Source organism: Dermacentor silvarum, chromosome 10 (assembly GCF_013339745.2).
Source record: "Dermacentor silvarum isolate Dsil-2018 chromosome 10, BIME_Dsil_1.4, whole genome shotgun sequence".
NCBI lineage: Eukaryota > Metazoa > Arthropoda > Arachnida > Ixodida > Ixodidae > Dermacentor > Dermacentor silvarum.
In genome coordinates, this window is record NC_051163.1 from 19,578,375 (window position 1) to 19,600,439 (window position 22,065).

The window sequence follows — 22,065 nt, forward strand, 5'->3', positions numbered from 1 at the left end:
ATACAGCACGAAAAGGACTGCAAAGATAGACATTTATATATACATATAGCCAAAGATAAGAAGAGAAAACCCGAAGAAAAAAAAAGATAAATCTCGAAAGGAAAAGAAAGAATACATCACAATTAACAAAAAGTATCGGTGCCGAAAAACTCGACGCAGAGCAAGGATTAGGCCTGACACAACAGTTATGGAATGAAATAGGCTGTGGTCGTGTCTTCAGATTTTGTGAGATTTCGCTTGTGGACGCCAGACAGGCAGTCGATTCAATTCATTAAAAGTGTTATATATATATAGGATTGTTCAAAGGATTATTTTGACCATCGAAGTCGCTGAAACTACGGGAATTGAGAATTGAGAACGATTTGGAGGAAACAGGAGCGCACCATGCATGAATGTCCGGAAAATTGTAGCGAATGTAGTTTGCGAAAAAGAGAACGACGATTGACCCTGCGGCTCAGTGACAAAGATGAAAGGCCAAGGGATGATTCGGCGTCAATAATGCACATATTCTTATTACATGTGATCGAAATTAAGTGATAAACGTTGAGACTCGTTTCTGAGTTGCTTGTAATGCACGGATTATATACAAGCTTAAACAGGGCTTAAAGAGGTTATATCTCAGCATTGGGAACGTAATTGAATTTCTTTAGGTGTAAGCTATTCGGCTAGACGGCAGCGTCACCAAGCCAGCAGCCGCTGTCAGGGAAGTCCGGTAGGGTTCGCTAAGAAAGCTCCGCTTAAGCTTCTCACGTACGTGTGGGGGACAGCCGAATTTAATGCTATAGCACAACTTTCGCATTGGGTTCACGTGAGGAATTCGTCAGTTGCCACTTGTCCCTCTTGATATGCGCCATTCACAGAAGCCTACTACGCACCTGCCCGCCCTATATAGAGTTAAGCATTTAACTCTAACCCGCCCAAAAAGCAGCGCTTCAAACAGACTCACCAGGACTATAGAGTGGCCTATAGAACAGGGATGTGCTCACAAGTATCATCATCAGCCGCAGCCTATATATTTATGCCCACTGCAGGACGAAGGCCTCTCCCTGCGAAGGCCTCTCCCCTGTCTTGCGCTAGCTTATTCCAGCTTAGGCCTGCTAATTTCCTAACTTCATCACCTCACCTAGTTTTCTGCTGTCCTCGACTGCGCTTCCCTTCTCTTGGTGTCCATTCTGTAACTCTAATGGTCCACCGGTTACTCATCTTACGCATTACATGGCCTGCCCAGCTCCCTTTTTGCCTCTTAATGTCAACTAGAATACCCCGTTTGCTCTCTGATCCACACCGCTCTCTTCCTGTCTAGCTTTTAACGCTATGGGCCTAACATTTTTCGTTCCATCGCTCTTTGTGCGGTCCTTAACTTGTTCTTGAGCTTCTTTGTTAACGTCCAAGTTTCTGGTAGAATACAATGATTGTACACTTTTCTTTCCAACGGCAGAGGTAAGTGGTCAGGATTTGGTAATGCCTGCCGTATGCACTACAACCCAATTTTATTCTTCTGTAAATTTCCTTCTCATGATTAGGGTCCCCTGTGAGTAATTGACCTAGATAAACATACTCCTTTACAGATCTAGAGGCTGACTCGCGATCCTGAATTCTTGTTCCCTTGCCAGGCTATTGAACATTACCTTTGTTGTCTGCATATGCATCTTCAACCCCACTCTTAAACTGTTTCGGTTAAGGTCCTCAGTCATTTGTTGTAATTCGTCGACATTGTTGATAAATAGGACAATGTCATCTGCAAACCGAAGGTTGCTGAGATATTCGCCGTTGATCCTCACTCCTAAGCCTTTCCAGTCTAAGAGCTTGAATACGTACTTCTTCTAAGCTTGTAGTGAATAGCATTGGGGAGATGGTGTCTCCTTGCCTGACCCCTTTCTTGATAGGTAACTTTCTACTTTTCTTGTGGACAACTAAGGTAGCTGTGGAATACTTGTAGATATTTCCCAAGATATTCACGTATGCCTCCAGAACATCTTGATTACGCAATGCCTAGGCTCTATGACTGCGGGTATCTCTACTGAATCAAATGCCTTTTCATAATCTATGAAAGCCGTATAGATAGTATATAGTATATAGGCTGCTAACTATATCCCAAGTTTATTGTGACAGTTCGATCAGACTTGAATAAAGGTCCTGACATTGTTTTCGTTCTGTCTACTGAATAATAAACCGGATTTCTATTTTACAATCCATGACAGCTCGGTTGCGTACTCTGCCTTTCTTCTTTTGCATTGTCATCAACATAGTACGAGCCATGTTTTGAGGCAACAACAACAACAAAAACATAAAGGCCGTAACATTTTTGTCGTGATTTAAGTTCTGTTGTGTAGGTAACGGTTCACAGTACCTCTATCAGCACTCCTAGAATCTTGGGCCAGGCAGCTACTTACTGCACATTTCTTGGTGTTAATCGCGAAATAGCAGAAGCTAAAAAAAAAAAAAAAAAAAAAAAAACTCCAGCTTTGTTGCACGTAAAAACTGGATGCTCCTGGCACTCACAGGATCAGTCGTAGTCAAGAGCCCCCTACCTCCCTTTCCCACACTTCTTTTTTTATTCGACTTTGTCCACTCGAGAGTTAGCAGCCCTATACTCACGAGAGAAGAAAAACTTGTACAGAAACCATTAACGATGATTGTCAATGTATCAATGTAAGCGAATAGCCAAACGCTTCAAGACGGCTATTCGCTTTATTAAAGGAATTATGCGCCTGACAACATATATTCGCCGCAGTGTGGTTATTTTGATATCGTTTGGTATTTAATTGCGTAATTCATTAGAGGCACATGCAGATCCCTTAGCCAGCACATCTCTGACGGCAGTATATAGGTAGACAGCACACGCGTCTCAAGGAGCTTTAACTGTTGGCGTTCGGCAATGAATGCGCCCCGCAAAGCAAGCAAGCTTAATTATCGTCACCGCCTTATCGTCGCCACTGTTCCAACCTCCGACCGCCAACTACGAAAGCAGGCGAAAGAGCCATACGGCCATACAAAGGCTGTTCTCTCTAAAAAGGTATTGCGGCGTGAAAGCTAAGTGCGCGTAAGTACATTCTTTCCACGACCTGTCAACACGACGTCGCGCAACAGCGATATGCCTGCGTACGTGTGTGTGTGTGTGTGTGTGTGTGTGTGTGTGTGTGTGTGTGTGTGTGTGTGTGTGTGTGTGTGTGTGTGTGTGTGTGTGTGTACGTGTGTGTGTGTGTGTGTGTGTGTACGTGTGTGTGTCCCAATTGATAATGGCGACGTCCCAGTTGATAATGGTGGCGAGCCTTTCCGCTTTCCTGGCTTGTGCGAGCCCGCGCGTTGCTGCTTTCATGCGTTGCCGGCGCGTGGTGTGGAACAATTTGTTGTTTTAGCTCGTTCTGTGAAATAGCTACGTGCTAACAGCTCGTACAGATACGTCGGGGAACTATTGCGCAGTCTTTGGCTTCCGTAGTGAGAAAGCGGACGCTCTCGGCTGCGCAAGCATATACGACGTGCATATGCTTTCGCAACCAAGAGCCGCGAGGTGGTTGTGATCTATTTTGGCTGCATCGCTTCATACCGACTTAGAGCAGCGGTGTCTGCGGGCTATCATGGTAAATTAGGTAGGAAAAAAAATGGAAAGGGAGAAAGTCAGTTTAGCGGTTAATGTTAGAGAAATGCGTTAGAATTATGTCGCACCTCTTTGAGGTCCCGGATGCATGATTTAAACATTTAAACCGCGTTCACCACATTGCAAAGTTTTGTTCAGGGCTCATTCGACACACGTCCTGCCTCTCGGAGGAGCCAAACGCAACTGACGGCGGTCCGGAGCAGACAACCGTGAGTTGCACTTGTCAAATATTTCCTTGGCAATGGGCGTGTCCGTCGATTGTCTATCGGCTAAACGCGGGAGGCAGTGTTCACCAGAACCGCTCGAGACTCTGATCGAGTCAATAACTTGTACAACTGATGCAAATACATTCCTTCTCGTTTTCATCGCCATATTGTTACGCGAACGAAGGAGAAAGTACTGGAGACTATATTTACAAAGTATAGTTACAAAGGATAGCTGCAGCGCTGGCCAATTCAGCCGACAGCTCGAGAGCAAAAAGCAGTTCGTCTTCTTCGTCTGGGCGCCCGTGCGCATCGTCCAGAAGAAACACGCAATATGCATGTATCAATATGATGCCCGCCTTCGTCGTCTTATTCCTGCGGTGAAGGTCACCTCACCCGGCCATGGTCGTATCAGCAGTGACTAAAAGAATAATCATATACTTCATTATAAACAATAAGCCTCTGTACTGATGCAGTCCCCAAGCCGTTGCTTCGTCGCACCCTCTAATTGTTTCGTCAAACTACGTATACGGTATCGTACCGTAAAAACGCGGGCACTAAAGTCGGCACAATTCGTGCGTTGAAGTCCAGGTAAGTTATTGGTGAGAGCTTTACTCAGAAATACTTCGCTGAGCAGCGCAACTGACACGGCAACTGACACAAAGCTAGGCTAAGGAATAAAGTCCATCGGGAAAAGCGCGCCAACGGACGAGGATGAAGGAAAGAACGCGTCACGCGCGGCGTCTATCAACTGAAGGTTTATTCAAAAAAAAAAAAAAATGCTAAAATACAATTACAGTGGCGCACCGACGGGGGAGGGGTTCGGTGGTTGTAACCCCCCCCCCCTTTTTTTTTTTTTTTTTTTGTTTAACCCCTTTTCATTCCTTGCGCATTTGAGTACTGCAACTAAGATGTAAGACGCGCAATCGTCTGCACACTCGCAAAAAGCGCTTTTTTTTTTGACAATTTTCCGCGAAGAAATCGAAATTAGTGCTGTTTAGATGGTATTGGCAAACTGTCACCCCCCCTGGCAGAGATCCTGGGTGCGCTACGGTACGATTACCTTTAGTAAAGGTTTCAAATTGGGCTCAAAAGGTTTCATGGCGCGTCAAAAACGTGTGTGTAAGACCTGTGTGTAACCGTGTTCCTTCTTTTGTTCATGTTCTTTACGTGCAATGCTACACGTCCATAACGAATAAAGAAAGTTCCTTAAGGTCGCCAGAACAGCAAGATCATGATTCATGAGTCATCATTAAGTGCAATTTCCTTACTATTCTAGCCACTGTAATTTCGTGCTGATCGCACATGTACTCGTGTCTGACGACGTGAGAAGCTTCGACGTTTTCACACGGGGCGCTGATCGCAATGCTTCAAGAGGCGAAATAGCCCTTGTCGAGCGCGTTCGCTTTCCGTCGACCGTCGGCTGCGAAGTGAATGCTTTTCTTTTGTTCCGCTGTAGAAGATAGCGCCAGACGTAGCCGCTAAGGGATGGTCGTACGGCGGATCGCGCGCAAAATCGCATCACGTGTCTCGCGCTCTCTCTTCCCTCATGCTTTCCTTCTGCCGAGCCGTGCCTCTCCACGACGCTCGTAGCGCCCGTTTGCTTTCGCCTACTACTACCTTTCCAACGAGAGCTGTCCGAGCACCGCCTCGATGCCCTCTGGACCGTTGTAATCATGCGTGAGCCCCTTGCAGAAACACTGCTTGCACCCACGCGCACTGCGCAGTGGTCCAGAGTAGTCCAGAGGAGATTCTCTCTCTCTCTCCCCCTCTTGCCCCTCTCCCGATGGGAACGTCCCCGACTCGCAGGTCGGCTCATCCCCTAGATAAACTTCGAGAGGGTGTCGCTAGAGAGGACGGAATCCGCGATGCGTCATCCGTTTCGCGTAAAAATATGTTGTGAAGAAGCGAACGCCCCCTTGTTTACTCGACCCTAGTGTCGTCGGGAAAGACCTACATACGGCCAACCGCGCAGCTGGACTCGGGGCAGTTTCGTGTTGTGCCATATATGCTACGTGTAGGTGACCTTTCGCTTCTCGTGCCAAGCGTGCGCGTCTGATTGCACGTGTCGCTCATTTTCGTGGAGAAAAGTATATTTGAGCGTTGGAGTGTCCAGTGCAACTCGAGTGCCGTGTGCGTGCGTTTGTGATACGTGTAATATGTGTGGCATCGCGCGCGGATGCTTATAATCTGCGCGTGCACTGTGCGTGTTCGTGTGCTAGCATGTTTGTAATACTAATGTGAGGCGTGCTGTGCTGTAAATGTGTAAGGTGTAAATGTGACGTGTGTGTCAGCCTACTTATGCTTTCACTCTTGTCCTATGCATGAAAGCATAATGACAACCAAACATGGCCTCCGCTGTGCTCCTGTTCCTTCTTTAATGTCTTGCACTGCGAAGGCTACGGCGGAGTGGGGCGTGGCCACAACGCCCCACAACGCTCAGCCTTCGAAATGTCACCGTGGCGCGCAGTTCAAATTTCATTTTGGATGTTAACGTAGACGCCACGACTTCCGATTTTTGTGCCTACGACGCGCTCAGATGTTCACAGCAGTGTGTGCGACCCGCGCACTATGTTATTCCACCAAGTCGAGGGGTGGTTCAGGGCCCCTTTAACTTCTGACAAAAGTTTTTCATTGCTAAGGCGTGCGGCCACTTCGCATCAAATTATGCTATTATCCTTATGCCATTTAAAAAAAATTATGATCTTAAGAAAACTATAACATTTCGTTTACAAATTGATGCATTTATATAATGCATGTTCATCAACATACATTGTATAAATGCATCAATTTGGTACTTGGTAAATGATCACTTTGTACATGACTTGGAAAAATGAACAGCGCTGAAAACGGGGCCAAACAAAAACAAGACAGCGCACTATCATGTGTATTCTTGTTTGAAGCACAGGCTTGTTGCAGCCCAGGGTCGACATTTTGTAACTGTTCGGAAAGCGAACAGTTCACTTCGCCGCTTGCGTCACTAAATGGGCCGCCTTCACTGTGCTCGTTCGCTTGGTTACGAGCTACAATGCCGACGCTCGCCGCAAGAACGGGCGCCTAAGAGCTGCACTATAAAAATGGGGCGGGGGGGGGGTACTTATCATGCCTTTCCTAGACAAGCAAATCGCAATATTTTCGGAATGCTTTTCTTCCGTGCAGCGTGGTCAACAATTCGGTCAAGTACCAGCAATGAGAAGCTCTTCAACGAAACGAAGGCCTGATGGGGAGCAACAATGCCCCCCAAGTTTTATTCTCTGTGTGTGGAATTTTTAGCGCTGATACCCCCCCCCCCCCCCCCCTAGCAGTTATGGTTAACAGGATCCAGAATGAGGTAGAGGCGTGCCATGAGTGGGGCCGCAATGTTCTGCCTGGAACAGGCGCCGGGCAACACCTTTCTCCTACTTTTCTCTCTGAAAGCAGCGCACTCCTTGGGCCCCTTTGGCACAATGAATGTGGTCCTAAACATAGCGGTCCTCAACATTGGATTCAGGAGAGGGGAGGAGTTCTGCAGCAGAAGTTTTCTTTCGTCGCCTCTGTGTCCAAGCTTCAAATATGCTTGCAAGCAGCAAGGTCAGGCTGCGCATCTCTAATCCACGGAGGATCTCATCAGTGGGCCTCTTCAATTATCCGTCGCTGAAAGTCCCGGACTGTCCGAAAGACTGCGTACGCAACGCTCATTGGCTGAAAGCACCGTCTCGGGAAGTCCTGTCCGAAGGACTGCGTACGCAACGCTCATTGGCTAAAAGCACCGTCTCGGGCAGTCCGGGACTGTAAGGAACGGATAATCAAAGGGGCCCATGATGCACTTTGTGTGCACAACATGTGACAGACACAAAGCAAGGGCTGCAGTCATTCACCAGACAACAGCCAAGTTATCATTATGTTAAAGGAAAGAAAAATGTGCAGCTTGAGACAGCGCTTTGCATGCTTGTCGATTTTCTCTTCAATAAAGCCTTTCTCTCTCTCCATTCTCATAATCGTTATGCGCCTGTGATAGGCATGCGCGCCTGGAGAGCAGCGACGCGGATGAACTTGTGTGTTCACTTCAAAAACCATGAACGAAGCTAAGGCCCCCGAAAATGTCTGGAATCTTACTAGACACGATAGCTCGTCGACTCGCGCCCCTTTCTTTCTTTCTTTTTTTTCATTTGCTTGGGTTGCCACGCGGCATAACATTAGTATGAAACAAAATATAAGCATGCAGGCCCGTTTCATAGAGATACTGCAATAGCGATTTATAAAATGTGTTGTGCATAATACATACATAAGTACACTTTCACGTTTTTTGAAATGGGCTCTATTAATTGCCCACTATATAGCCATGTCCACTCTGCATGGGAGGCGAAATATCTGAGTAAATTGCCCTAACATTCACAATTGTCACTATAATTGTTGTAAGTAGGTCCTGTGTACTTTCTTGCTCCCCCCTCTATGCTTTCTCTAATTCTGTTCCTTCTTCATTGCACCATCCCCCTTCCTTGCCAATGTTCAGGTGTCAGCCATTGCCGGTGCGGCCAGCAAATTTCTTTCTTTCTTCTAACAAGAACAAATGTAGTAGCTTTTTCTCCAATCAGACACGAGCTGACGCGGACGCACCTTTTGCCTATCTGTTCTTGGCGCAATGGCGAAGTCGTTTTGTCCATGTGCATGGGAGGGGGGATCCCCACGTGACAACCCCCCACTACTTCGGAGCGCCACTAGCTCTTGACTTGCTTTCCCATGCAAGCTGTCCCTTTCATCCATGTCGCATTTTCTGAGCATGCCCCCTGAAATTTTCTGTTCCTTGGGAAAGGTGGAAAGGGGGGTTGGACCCCCCCGCCCCCCCTATGGTCGCTGATACAAACTAGGAAGTTGTTTGTGCACTCAGTGAGCAGGGCAGCGTCTGCTTTCTTCCCATGCAGCGTTGCTTCTACTTCAGAATTTCGTATTTTCATTTAATTCAGCATACAATACAGCTACAGGCAGCGAAGCTTCAATCAATGATTCCAGGAATCTCATTAATAATAATACCAGGTTTGCACTTAACTCCAATTTTCTACTACCTATGGTTCATTATAATTATGGAAATATGACATCGTCATTCGCGGCTATAAAACTATGGAATGCTTTAACCACTACCATTAAATCTTCATCCTTTCATGCATTCAATCATGCCCTTGAGCTAATTTAATTTAACTAAGTTTACATAGTTACACTACCTTTGCCATTTATATGTACTGACAGTATTTTTATGCACTATAGGATTGTATACTGACAATTGTTTTGTTTAATTTTTTCTACGTCGTATTTCACGCAATTGTTTTTGTTTGCTTTGCGTTTGCTTGCTCAACTTTCATACATTTTTTCAATGTTATTATTAACCGAGGGTCCCGCCGCAGTCTTTGACTTTGGGACCCTCGTCTGCATATTATCTGTAACCCATTCACTGTCTTTATAGAATAATAAACTGAAACTAGCCTCGTGTCATCCAGTACCGCGACTACATCACTAGCTCCACCAAGCTTCATGTCATTGAGATTCCAACATTGCATTGGATCTGTGGGCTTCTTGTCATTATTTTTATTGTGCTTAAAATAAAACAGACGACTGCTTCATTGTCAACCTACGTTTATTGATGGTTGTAAAAAACTTTTTAAAATGCAGTTGCATTCGCAACATGACTAGACATTTTTTCCGCTGAGCCGCAGCAGCCGTAAAAGGATTGTTCACGTCGAAAAAAAAAGTGGAACAGTTGGCAGCCCACCAACATTGCACAAGTGATCACACACGTACGTTACATAGTATGGTTGATCAGACATTTACGAAAAAAAGAAATTCCCCTGGAGTTGTGGTCTAGCAGATAAATACGCCATTAAAACAGGGTAAAGACAGCAACTAAAACCACTGTGTAAGAAATCCTCCACCTAAAAACATACGTTACACACTCGCCCTCAATTTCTACCGTTCTGTACTTTAGCTGGAGAACAATGAGATGTTAAAATGGCCATGTTTTCAATAAAGTCTTGTAACACACAATGCACGTGCTTCCAGGTTGTGAAAGCTGAGAACACATTCCAATGTGGACAGCAGTAGTCTGGTGCAGCCCAGTCCACTGCTAATGAGAATACCCAGCTGGTAATGAAGTCAATGAAACTGGAACACTTCTACTTTAGTGGAGAAAAACATTTCTCACAGGACTCATTAAGCTGATATCTATGCATCAAAAATAGTCTATGCCTTCATGCCATAATCTCCCTACTGAAGCATTTAGTAATAGATTCCGTAAAAATTATACAGAAAGCGAACGGAAAATATATGAAATTGCTGGACTGCATACGGAACGTTTCAGTAAATTGAGCTGTAATTTGTAGCGAAATACCAACTGAGTGTTCCCTCTATCAGTGGGCTGTACTGTACAGCAGTGAACAAGGCCCTCCCTGAGAAGAGATAAATGATAACTTTGAAACAATTCTTTGCACAGCTAATCACAAAACATAACAAGTGGTTCGTTCAGCGCAGTCAATGCCAATGTTACGTCAGTGGGCAGCGAGTAAAGCGCAAGAGAAAAACAGCAACAATGCATCTCAACTGCCCCCCCCCCCCCCACTGTGTTACATACCACCAGTAAGCGACACTACGTAAGATGCCGTCATGTTTTTAAAAGCATCACAGTACATGATAAAATCGGCGAGAACAACTTGGATACAAATAATGGGCAACTGCGATTTGCACGTGCCTTAAATAAATAACATGGCAGTATAATAAATACAACAACGCTAACTCGCACTGTGATAAGACAAGCCTACATGGGAGGACTGAAGAGACGTCAAATTTCTTTCAGTCAACATAGTTGCAAAAGATGCTGCAGTAGTTTTTGGCGAACAAAACAACCCAAACAGCTTCTTCCACAAAGTAGTTTGAGACATCACTTTGAACAATCACAATTTCAAAAAGCACTGAAAGAAAACAGCACGGCCAACAACCTCTACGGCCTACAACTGTGCTTCTGGAGGAACTTAAAAGGCCAGAACAGGCAAGTCTGTCAAACTGACATGAAATAGTAAGCACTGTCAAACATGAAAACTAACAGCCAAAGAGCTTCTCAAGAAATGAATAGACAAGAGGTGTTTAAAGCCGCACAGGAATTAATAACAACCACTTCGCTTGAAGGATGGCAAATGTTTGCGCATTCCACAGACTTTGCACGTGCAAACTTGCATGGATAAAATGCACTCAATGAAAATGAAGATGTCTTCATCCCCCCTTCACAACTCACAAAGTGGGCGCACACAATAGTTAACAACACTCACTGATGAATATATGGCAAAAGGTGGGGGTGTCAGCCTTGATGGTGATTACATGAGTGTGCACTAAATTGAGCACAAAATTAGTGGCCCCAGAGTGGCAAGTTGTGTTGCAAAAACACGGGCGCTGAACCACACACCCAGCTACCTTGACTTAAAGTCATGACTGTGGTAATTATTAAGTCGAGCCTTAAGTCTCTGTTTCTCACGGACAAGTGGTATTGGGTAACGCTAACGCCAGAAGGAACACTGACACAGTCGCTCAGCTGGCCACTCTAACAACAGCACGAGGTGGCCAAACGATAAAGACTAGACGCTGACAATGATGCATTAGTGTGAATGCTCATGACACCTACTTAATGCTAATGCATTAAGATGCATTAAATGGATGTAATGTAATGTTAATGCATTAAGAAAAAGTGTGAACTGTGTGGTAATATGAGGAGAAAGTAACTCTGCCTTAAAAAAGTTTCGCGTGTTATGCAATGTGTACTCAATTAGCTTCAATGAGAAAAACTAAGTCTTCATTTGATTAAGAGACAGTGAGAGGCATGTTCTTGCCGTAAGAATGAGGCCTAGGCTAGAAAACGATGGAAAAGCTAAAAACTAGTTACAAAATATATTGGAAAGAAAACTAACAAGAATCTGCAGATATCATCTTGCATGTTTTTAAGTAAACTTTAAGTGGGATAAAAAGTCTTGGTTTGATAAAAAATGACGTGAGGCCTGCTCTTGCCGTATACAAATAAAACCTAGAGTAGAATAGTTATGAAGTTAAGAACAAGTTATTAAAAATTTCACCGTCGTAGTGAAATCGAAGTTCTTGCTTTTGCAGCAGCTCGTCACTGCAGTATACTTTCTGCACGCTACTATCCAGGGGCACCTTTCCGCAAGGCGCAACTGTGTCAGTGCTCCGTTCACAATCTAAAAGATGTTGCATCTGTTGAGGTGTACTCGATCCTCCCTGTAGTTGTACGCATCTCCCTTCTTAAGCATCTTGTGACTACTCCTTTCTTGTCAGTAACACTCACATATACACACAACATTATTGAAAGGAAAGCAACCCACAACTCTCAGATGATGGCAATTATTGTCGCAGTACAAACAAACAGACACTCTGAAAGGTGTAACAGTTTTGTGGGTGCTAATGAACAAAAAGGCAGTTCCATACACTGAGCTAAAAAAACACTGCGAATGCATACTGCTGCCGTCAGCAAAGACTGCAGTGTTTTCGATGAATGGTGAGCAAATGACTTTTCTGATGTAATGCTTTACGACGATGGAGTGATTAAAATGTGGCTTAGTTGTGGGAAGGACTGTTCTGTGCGTTGAATGTTTTTCCTTCTTTTGTTCGATGGCCGCGGTGACGGCTGGTGCGCAAACACACACACATGGCGGACGGCAATCAGACAGCGGTCACCGTGAAGGAAGGATCCGACTGCTGCTGAGATGATTCCTCGTCCTCGTTTTTGGCCTCAAAGATCTGGAAGAGAGGAGAGTCATCAAATTGGCATGCTATGGCGATTTGGTAGGTTAACATTGAAGAAAGCAAACAGCGCAAAAGCAGTGCAGGATGAAAGAATCAGACATACAAGGTGTAATAACGATGCAAGAAATGTGGATGCAGACAAGACACCCCAATGAGAATGAGTGCAACACTTGTTTGGTGTCTTTCTTGTCTTCATTCGTGTTTCTTGCATTGTTCCCACACCTATACAAACCGACTAGTCCAAAGCCACACCGCTTTTGCGTAATCAGCGTAATCAGCCAACACATACACTATTGTGCAATTTTTTTTGTTGTTCGTTTTTTTTTTTCATGCTGTTCATTTTATAAGATGTTAGAATTATGCGTGAACCTTAACAAGAAACAAAAATGCACATGAACAGCATTTCTTTCATGTAGAATAGCACCTAGCCTTGCACAGTATCAAAGGACTGCGCATTCTCTGCGCATCAATGGACTACACATACCAACTTATTCAATTCCTTAACAGCTGTTATTGTTTGCAAGACATCTCCAAGTTAGCAAACATGTACACAGGAGGATGCAGACTGTGAGGTGTGCTCAGGTAAAAGATTATGTGTAGGTACCAGCCAGCTCACATACAAATAACAATAATAATAAGAAACTTGGGAAAAAAAAATCTAGTTTCATGTCTTGTACCAAGTAGACAGCATATTCAAAACCAGTAAGTTTCCAATGGACATATTAAAGTTCAAAGCCGCATCTCACCTGTGACCGAGAACCATGGGGGCTCTCCTCCAACCGTGGCAGATCTAGCCCTGCGTTTCCCTGAGCCAGCAGCCCCTCTGATTCATCACGACCCATCACGGTCGCCAGGACTGTTGGACCTGCCAAGCCTGTGAATGTCGTTACGGTACCAGGGGGTGAGCCGCACGCGTGTCTCGTGAGACGCATCAAAGTAGTGCTGCATCAAAATTACACATTTTCTCCATTACCGTAAAGCATGCCTCATAATCAGCTCGTGGTGTTGGCACGTAAAACCCCATAATTAAATTAAATTACTGTAATGTTGCTGTCACCCTTAAATAACTATTAACATAGAATTTCCTACGCGTCTTTCTTCCTTTGTGCGAAATGAAAGTTGGAACCTTCCAATCCCTAGAAGGAATGCTAAATTGCCCCAAATAATTTACTAGAATACTTGCTTCTATGAATTAGATTCGGTTTTGGTATTGGGAAGTGGATGTTTCATAACGTTGTGGCATACTGCCATGCTCTGTTCCTGCGATTGCTGCCACAGTCGCATGCCAGCGCAGCCAGAAAAAATGCGCTATGCTGCTATTTACTTTATTTAAGAGCAATGTTATCATACCTATAGTCGGGTACAACTTAAAAAGGCAGGAGAGGCCCCCCGCCCAGATATCCGAAGCGCGGCAGCCGATTGCCTCCGCGGCTAAAGAAATAGTCCCGCTGACGCGACTCGGCCCAGTTCGAAGCGCGGGCTGCCATGTCCTCCGTCGACGGGGTCACCGGCTGTCCGGCTCATGACGTCAGTCTAAAGTGCATGCCTATTGGTGGAGGCTTGTGTGCATCCGCCTTTGAGGGGGGTAATGCCGCTGCCTTCTAAAGTTGTACCCGACTATAGCCTTATTGACACATGACATAAGCAAATTTCGCTCTGTGTCATGACGGAGTGAAAATGTCGAAACCCCATCAAAACATCATCTCATAGTGCATTTAAAAAAACACTTAAAAGCCATCTTTTAAATAAATAATTCTGTTATGAATTCTTTATTGTATGTACTCTGTCTTTTTGTTGTGTCTTTCTTTATTTCTAATTTAGCTTAGTAATTATTTTACATGATATCGATGCACTGTTACTGTTCATGTTCACTTTCCTTGCATAATTTCAGTGTTAGTGTGAATTTGTATTTCTCTACCAAATATTTATGCCATCACAAAACAGATTTATGTATATATAAACTTTGGTTATTAATGTCTTTTATCAATGTAATATTTTTGTACCTTATGTACCCGTTTCTTCTGTTGGTTTGGTTAATTCTATATTTCTCTGCTAATCTCGTATTTTGTATTAAATGTACAGAGGGTCCCGGTACGATTTGTGACCTTGGGGCCCTCTTCTACATATCCTTCTTGTCGTAATCCTACTTTGAAAAAAGAAATAAATGATTGATTGATTCATTGACACCAGGTCCGGAACTCTGCGACCAAGTTTTGACCAAATTAAGATATCTTATGTTTCCAAACTTTCGTACTTTTAAGTGCTGAAAGTGTGTCGCTGAGAAATTACAACCAAACTCTATTGGCCCTAATAGGAGATAAAGGGTGAAAAGGGTGAAAAAAAAAAAAAACGAACACAATGGTTTTGTGAAAATAATGCAGTAATGTGGAGGGTTGCAAAATATTGTACAGTAATGAATATGGGTGCATGCACAGGCGGTGTTCAAAATGTAAGGTATTAGGCAACTAGTCAAGCTTCGGGCAAAGGTTGGTCTTAAATCGACTGCGTGCTCTTGTGCGAGTGAAAATCACACATGACGGGAAGGATTGCTCATAATATTGTGTACATACACTGTCGAAGTGCTGATGGATAAAAGAAACCCATGGTGGGGAAAATAAAGTTGCACTTGATATTAGCCGAACACAATTATAAAAATAACACGCACTCATGAGCATCTACGGTTGTTTGATACATCGTTAAAACTACCTATACGTTGAATTGGTAAAATGACAACCCAGTAAAAGCTTGTGTGTCTTCACTGCTGCTATCATTTAAAAATTATGTTGCAGAGTCGACCAAAGAGCCAATTTTGTGTCTTTATATTGAAGAGCTCCGACGATACTTCCAGCTGTAGCTTTACAGACTCCCCAATCTGCTAGAAACTGTCAACTCTGACAAATAGTTCAGTCGTCATTTCAGATGGTGCATGATGTTGCCTAGTAGAATAATTCCTACATAAATGTTTAACAATGCGTAGAAAAACTGCCGATCAAAGAGATCGATTTCTATAGGTACGGTAACGAAAGAGTTAAGGTTAAAGCATGGTTGTGCTAAGAGTGTTGCCAAAAGGTGAAACTCCATTCTGCCCATGGCCCTATGCTGTGGAAAAGCTTGATGACAATCTTTTCAACATCCCATGCTTATTATGAGGACTTCAATTAAAGTGATACAGCAAAAGCAAGGGACGCACCTTTGGTGGCACTACTTCTGGTCGGCAAGCTTGGCGAGGGTGCCTGCTGGAGAGACAGACACAAGTGCACAGATGAAGCAGCGCTTCAGACATCACACAAACATGGGCACAGTTACACAACAAACTTAACGTTGCTTTGAGCGAGTGCACGTCGTCATTAGTGTCATTTGCAGGCTGTCAGATGGAAAGGTTTAGTGACACTTGCCCGCGAATGCACTTGCCAATGAGAGCGTTCATTGCACTCACTTTGTGGCGTCAAAGCGTGTAACCTGAACAGCAGTGCTTCAAAAATCATAAATAAAATAATGCTCACTGCAGGGATGGCACTAATACTAAATACACTATATTTGTGATTTTAGATGTTACAAGCACGCCATGCCATCTGTAATGGTAAGCAACATTTCTCTTGTCTTTGCTCATGACAATTGGTCATGTTAATGAGATTGCAATGAATAGCGTTGTTTACACTAAAATCGAAACTAAATAATATTCTTAACTATATAATACAGCGTTATTTTGCAAACATTGCCTAAGATAACAAATTTAAACGTGCCTACTGATTTACTCAATGACAATGCCATCAATTCCCAATGACATTTTCATTTCCCGTGAGGCATTGCACTAAAAAGGACATGCACTGCAGCAAAGTGCACTTGCTAGCACTTGCTCAAAGTGTCACTAAACTTGCCCCTGTGACAGGCGTATTAGTGCACAAAAATCGAATTACCTTTTCTCTGGCTGCCACCACATAGAGGAAGAACACTAGCAGGCCCTGAAAGTTTGAAAGATGTGAATCACTTTCGGGTGGACTGGAAGAGTTGGCAGAACACAGTTACACACAGTTGGTTTGGTAAAACTGCCACACAGGGCACCTCTACCAAGAAGAAATGTGTCACTCTAGAGAAAGTGCTTAACAGCATTGTGTTGAACTACGACTACTGACCAGAAGGCCCAAGGTAGTGGCGAGCACATAGGAGCGCAGACGGGAGCCCTCCATGTTGATGTACAAGATGCTGGTTAGTGACACCACCAGCAGTGCCACCAGCACAAGCATGGAACCAACCAGGACGCTTGACCTGCGCAATAATGGGTGCGGCGTATTATATTTAATTTCGTTCACTCATTCATTCACTCTCTTTGTGAGATGGCATTAAAAATTCATGAGCCATTCCACTCTGTGAAGGTGGATGACCAGCGAAGCTGTTTAGCGCACGACACAGAGGTGACACAGAATTTTGAACAAAGGTACGAACATATTTATTGTCCTGATCGGTGGTCATCGTGACGATAGGTACGCACACACATTCGCGTATCACCTCTGTTATTAAATCTGTCCGTCACGTAAGACAATCAATGGCTCATTGATTGACGCGGCCTCCCCATTACGACGACAGAAGAGAATTGAAATATTATGCTGGAATGATGAGTGGAAACAGCCAGCTGTGGAAGACGACGACGACGAATGCGTGAGCAGTGGCATGAGCGCATTCACGCAGTTGTGCCGAGGGGTGCTAACGAGCCAGCTGTGGAAGAAGACCACGACGCTCGAGCCATTGCTGATGATCATAGTTTATCCGTGCAGGACACCATGGCCTAGCCACAGACAGCTTCACCGTAAAAGTACAGAGTGGGTCAGCACCAAGCTGATCCTTGATCCCACCATTCTTGATCAATCACATTCAGTGTAATCACTTTCAATGAATACCTACTGGTTAAATCAGTGAAGGCAGAGATGACAAAATAAACTTCTGGGCAGGCATGCATTCCTTCTGTGTTATGTTCATATCGCATCATTGCCAGGAGTGCTTACAGGATGGCCAATAGAAATGCCAAGACATGAATTCCCAGTGCTAGAGTGACGAAATCTGTTTGATGTTATGTCATTATGACATTATGTATGGAGAATGTGATGTCAATTCACTTTCTGCATCAATAGCAGAACTCTGAAGACATGGATGGTAGCAGCAGCAACAGTAGCGACACCTTGTGGTAGTTTCTTGAACCATAAAGCGTCAGAAACATTTCTGGGTTTCCTACTGCTCTAGTTGAAGGAAAAGAAAACAGCCACTGCAGTCGAACCCGTTATTATAACGAACTGGATAGTTCCACGAAAAGTGGTTGCTATATCAGTAGTTCTTTATATATGGACTCGCCCATGGACGCTCAAATATATGGACGCTTATATATGGACGCTCAAAAGTTAGCCACACCAAAGCTGGCTTCAGCAGTTACAATTCAGTAGCACTTTCGTCCGAAAACCGAATTTTCAGTGTCATTTCTGTTTCCAGTACGTTTTCGCACCCTAATGCAAATTTCTGTTGGAAACGTCCATCTAAAGAACGAAATGTGTCATCGTATAGCTCTTTCAAAACGTTGGTCGGTTCCCATCATCCATCATTTAGAAACTGCAAGTGCAGCCACTATTTTTTATTCGAGAGCTTGCGTTATATTTTACTACCAGTGGGACATGACAGCATTCTACACAAGAGAGAGAAGAGCTCTAGTTGGCTGGAAGCATAAACTTTGGAAACTATGTTCTGAAGTTTACTGTGACTGGGTTCGAAGCGTTCGTTGTAACAGTGAAGCTATTTTAAAAAATGTTCGTTATCAAAAAATGTTCGCAAGCAGTTTCAATAGGCAGGGTTGGAAAATTGTAGGTGCACTGAAATGTGGTCGTTATATCTGGGATCGTTATAAGTGGGTTCGAATCTATATAATTCACGATTATTCTGCTGTTTACATCTTTTACACATCCAGCTAAGTTGCACCTAGCGTGTTACTGCAATACTAGCTTTGTGTGCTCTGTTTCTTTTAGCATTTCTTTCTTTTTTTTTTCTTAGCTGCAGGATGGGCTACATAAATGCTGTGAAGATAATTAATTGTTGCCCTGACTGAAGACAAGTCCACGTTGTTGAAATATTGGCTACAACCTACATCCTTTGTTCAACCACTGTTATCATTTCAGATCTACATCTTAGTGTGATCTGCTGTAGTACTTTTCTGTAGTACTTAGTTGAACTCAATGCCACAAGATGGCACCACAGGCACTGCTGTTGGTGTGTCTGTCCTCTTTGTTCCGGCATTCCGTAAATGATAATACAAATACAAACTGGCTAGAGCTCTCGTGTAGGTGATACCAAAAGCAATAGGACGAGAATGCCTAGGCAGCACACACTTACCGACTACTGGAAGCCTGCTTCTTGGAAATGCCCATGAGCCGCTGACGCCGCAGCTCTCCACGCACGGTCAGAAACAGCAGGAAATGAAGCTGAAAACAGGTGTTGACAAAAGTCTGCGTAAAGGCCACAGCACATTCAGCACTACAGCAGACTCATAATTACTATTTCAATGATCTTATATGGTCACCCAAATAAAATAAAGACAAAAAACATATGATAGCTTCGAATCTTTCCTTTAAGGGGGGACACGGGTCTTTAGAACCAAAAAATCGCGAAAAAATCAAGATTTTGGAAGTGTTATTTTCGAAATCTGCAGCTATTTTCCCACCTATTCGCCAAGTTTCTCGTTTCTAGAATCAGTATTTTAGCCAAAATAATAATTTTCACGATGAGTCCCGGCTGAATTCGGGCCAAAATTAACCCCAACGCGGCCCTTTCTTCCCATCGCGCAGCTGCCGTTTCACGCTGCATATCGCCGCCATCTTGGTCTCGTTTGAAAGAGCCGTCTTCCTGCTTAAATTTCCCGCCACTGCAGCTCAGTTTCGTCCATTGGTTCACGTAAAATAAACCAATAAAGAAAAGCACAGTATTTGTTTCCTATTGGCTGCTCGAGCACACGTGAGAAGACCGCGCCACCGGATTGGCGGAGCCGGCTGGTGTCGTCTGCTAGGCGAGCCGGCGGGCCCCGCCGTCGCGTTGAGACGCCATTTTGAAAAATCGCGTGCGGCGACTGATAAGCACGGAACAATGCCCGGGTCAGCGCGGAAGTTTCATTCGCGGAACCAGTTCGGCAAAAAGCGAAAGAAATCAATGGTTGATAATTTTAAAGGTCGTCGCATTTCATCAGGACGCGACGAGGGAGATCGAGACGCTACATCGAGTGGACAAGGCATCGAAGTTGGCGACAACGGCGTGGGTCCAGCGTGTACGCCAGCTCGCGAACCCGACAGCGGCCGCGTCCGCCGTGACACGGTGATGCTGCAGCCTTCCGAAGTGGAGCAGAGGAGGATCAGAACCGAGGAAAAACTACGGGAACTCGCGTCAACGGCAGCGACGAAGCGGAAATCGGATTGTTTGCATCGTGACAGCGGCGTGGTCGACAGCGCGCCAGATGAGACGGCCTTCACGATCGTCAGTTTGGATTTGCAAAACCAGCTTTTGAAGTTTACAAAGTGCACAACGTGTGGTAGCGGCGACGTTGCATTCAAGAAAGGTGAGCGAGAATATGGCCTCGCTGTTAAACTTATTCTCTCGTGCTCCAACTGTGGCGACATCGCGTCCGGGTGGAGCTCGCCGCGCGTAAGCGGCGATCAGACGGTGAACCCGTTCGTGGTAAATGTTCTAGCAGCGCGTGCTATGCAGAGCACTGGGAACCAGCAGACAGCGCTTAATGATGTTTTTTCAGTGATGAACATTTCCAAACGCGGTCTCCACAACAAGACGTGGCAGAACTACGTGAAAAAAAAATTGACGCCTGCAGCAGTTCGCGCGGCCGAAGAAGTGATGACCGAAAGTGCCCAGTCGGTTCAGCAACTATACAGTGTACTGAACTTGGGAAACGTTAATAACATCGCCGTATCTTTTGATGGTTCGTGGATGACGCGTGGACACACATCCCATATAGGGGTAGGTGCAGTTGTGGAACTTTTCTCGGGCCTCGTGCTAGATTATGTTGTTTTGAGCAATTTTTGTGCTGGATGTGAGCGGGGACCAAAGAAGGACGACCCAGAGTACGCAGCTTGGAGGGCTAGCCATTTATGCCAAAAAAACACCGACAAGAAGGCTGGAGAAATGGAGGTACAAGCAGGCCTTCTGCTTTTTGAGAGGTCCCTCAAGAAGACTGGCCTTCGCTACACTACAGTGTTATCCGATGGCGACAGCCGCACTTTTCTTGCTTTGCAAGAGGCTGATGTCTATGGGTACATAAAGATTGAAAAAGAAGATTGCGTCAATCACGTACAAAAGCGTATGGGCACAGCCCTGCGCAACTTGATCACAAAACACAAGGGGACAGAGAACCTTGGTGGCAGAGGAAGGCTCACAGGGGACCTTATAACGAAGTTAAGCTCCTACTATGGTTGGGCACTGAAATCGCACAAAGGAAATGTAGAGGCAACTCGCAAAGCTGTGATGGCAACATATTGTCACATTACATCCAATGATGAAGTCGCTGATCACAGTCTGTGCCCAACAGGCCCAGATTCTTGGTGCCGGCAGAATGCAGCAGCAGCCCGAGGTGAGCCTACTCCCAAACACAGATATAACTTGCCACCTCTGTGCAAAGCGTTGCTTCCCATCTATGAGCGCCTCTCAGAAAGGAAGCTCCTTGAGCGGTGCCAGAGAGGTAAAACTCAAACAATAATGAGAGCTTACATTCCATAATCTGGTCACTCGCACCAAAGCAACGCCATGCATCACTATTCACCGTGGAAGCTGCTGTGGCAGAGGCAGTGATGCGATTCAACGCAGGCAACAGGAGGACATCAGCAGCAATCCTAAACGAGCTCAGCCTGAACCCCACCCCAATGAGCAACAAACGGATGGCTGAGAAGGACGAACGCAGGGAAAATGAATGTGCTCGGAAGCATGCTTTGGCTGACAGTGTTCAAGGGGCACTGAAAAGACTACATTTGAACAGCAGCAGGCAGTTTGACTACATTTCTGGTGCTTATTAGGAATGTACCTGTGTAAATATGTGTAAAACATTTGTTAATTTTCATTAAACTTTGTGCTGTTCGTTTTTTGCACTTTTCTCAAAACTCAAATTTTGGCTCCATGCAACATTGAGGCCTTGATATCTCAAGATCTAGAACAGTTAGAACTGAAATTCTTTTTGCAGAATGAAGTCTAACGTGTACTCTATGAAGTATAGCAAGCAGATTTCTTAGTTTTCATTTCAGAAATTAATTATTGTGCTACATATTGTGCTATATGTTTGCCAAATTTGGTGGGCTTGTATTCAATGGGCTGTAAAGTATCTATTAATGGTCACACAAAAAAGTGTTTCCTATACTTCATTCCTTACCCCTTATGCTATCTAACCATGCCTTACAAATAGTTTTTTATTGGGCCATTCATTTTTAATTGTGGCCTCAAACAAAGGAAATTAAATGTTAATTATCT

General features: G+C 44.5%; 1 protein-coding gene across 3 annotated transcripts in view; it reads right to left on the bottom strand.

Annotated features, from left to right (window-relative positions):
• Nucleotides 1-9,391: 9,391 nt before the first annotated feature.
• LOC119466058 (uncharacterized) overlaps nt 9,392-22,065 on the bottom strand; it is a 41,054-nt gene continuing 28,380 nt past the window's right edge. For 2 of the 3 annotated variants that reach the window (XM_037726553.2, XM_037726552.2), the window contains exons 20-25: nt 18,943-19,031; nt 16,707-16,839; nt 16,491-16,535; nt 15,764-15,809; nt 13,320-13,447; nt 9,392-12,567 (exon numbers count right to left, since the gene is read on the bottom strand). In XM_037726553.2, coding sequence (XP_037582481.1) covers nt 12,490-12,567; nt 13,320-13,447; nt 15,764-15,809; nt 16,491-16,535; nt 16,707-16,839; nt 18,943-19,031 — 519 coding nt within the window. In that variant the 3' untranslated portion in view covers nt 9,392-12,489. Of the gene's footprint in view, nt 12,568-13,319; nt 13,516-15,763; nt 15,810-16,490; nt 16,536-16,706; nt 16,840-18,942; nt 19,032-22,065 lie in introns of those variants that run through there. The other variant, XM_049657319.1, reaches the window with a different exon arrangement.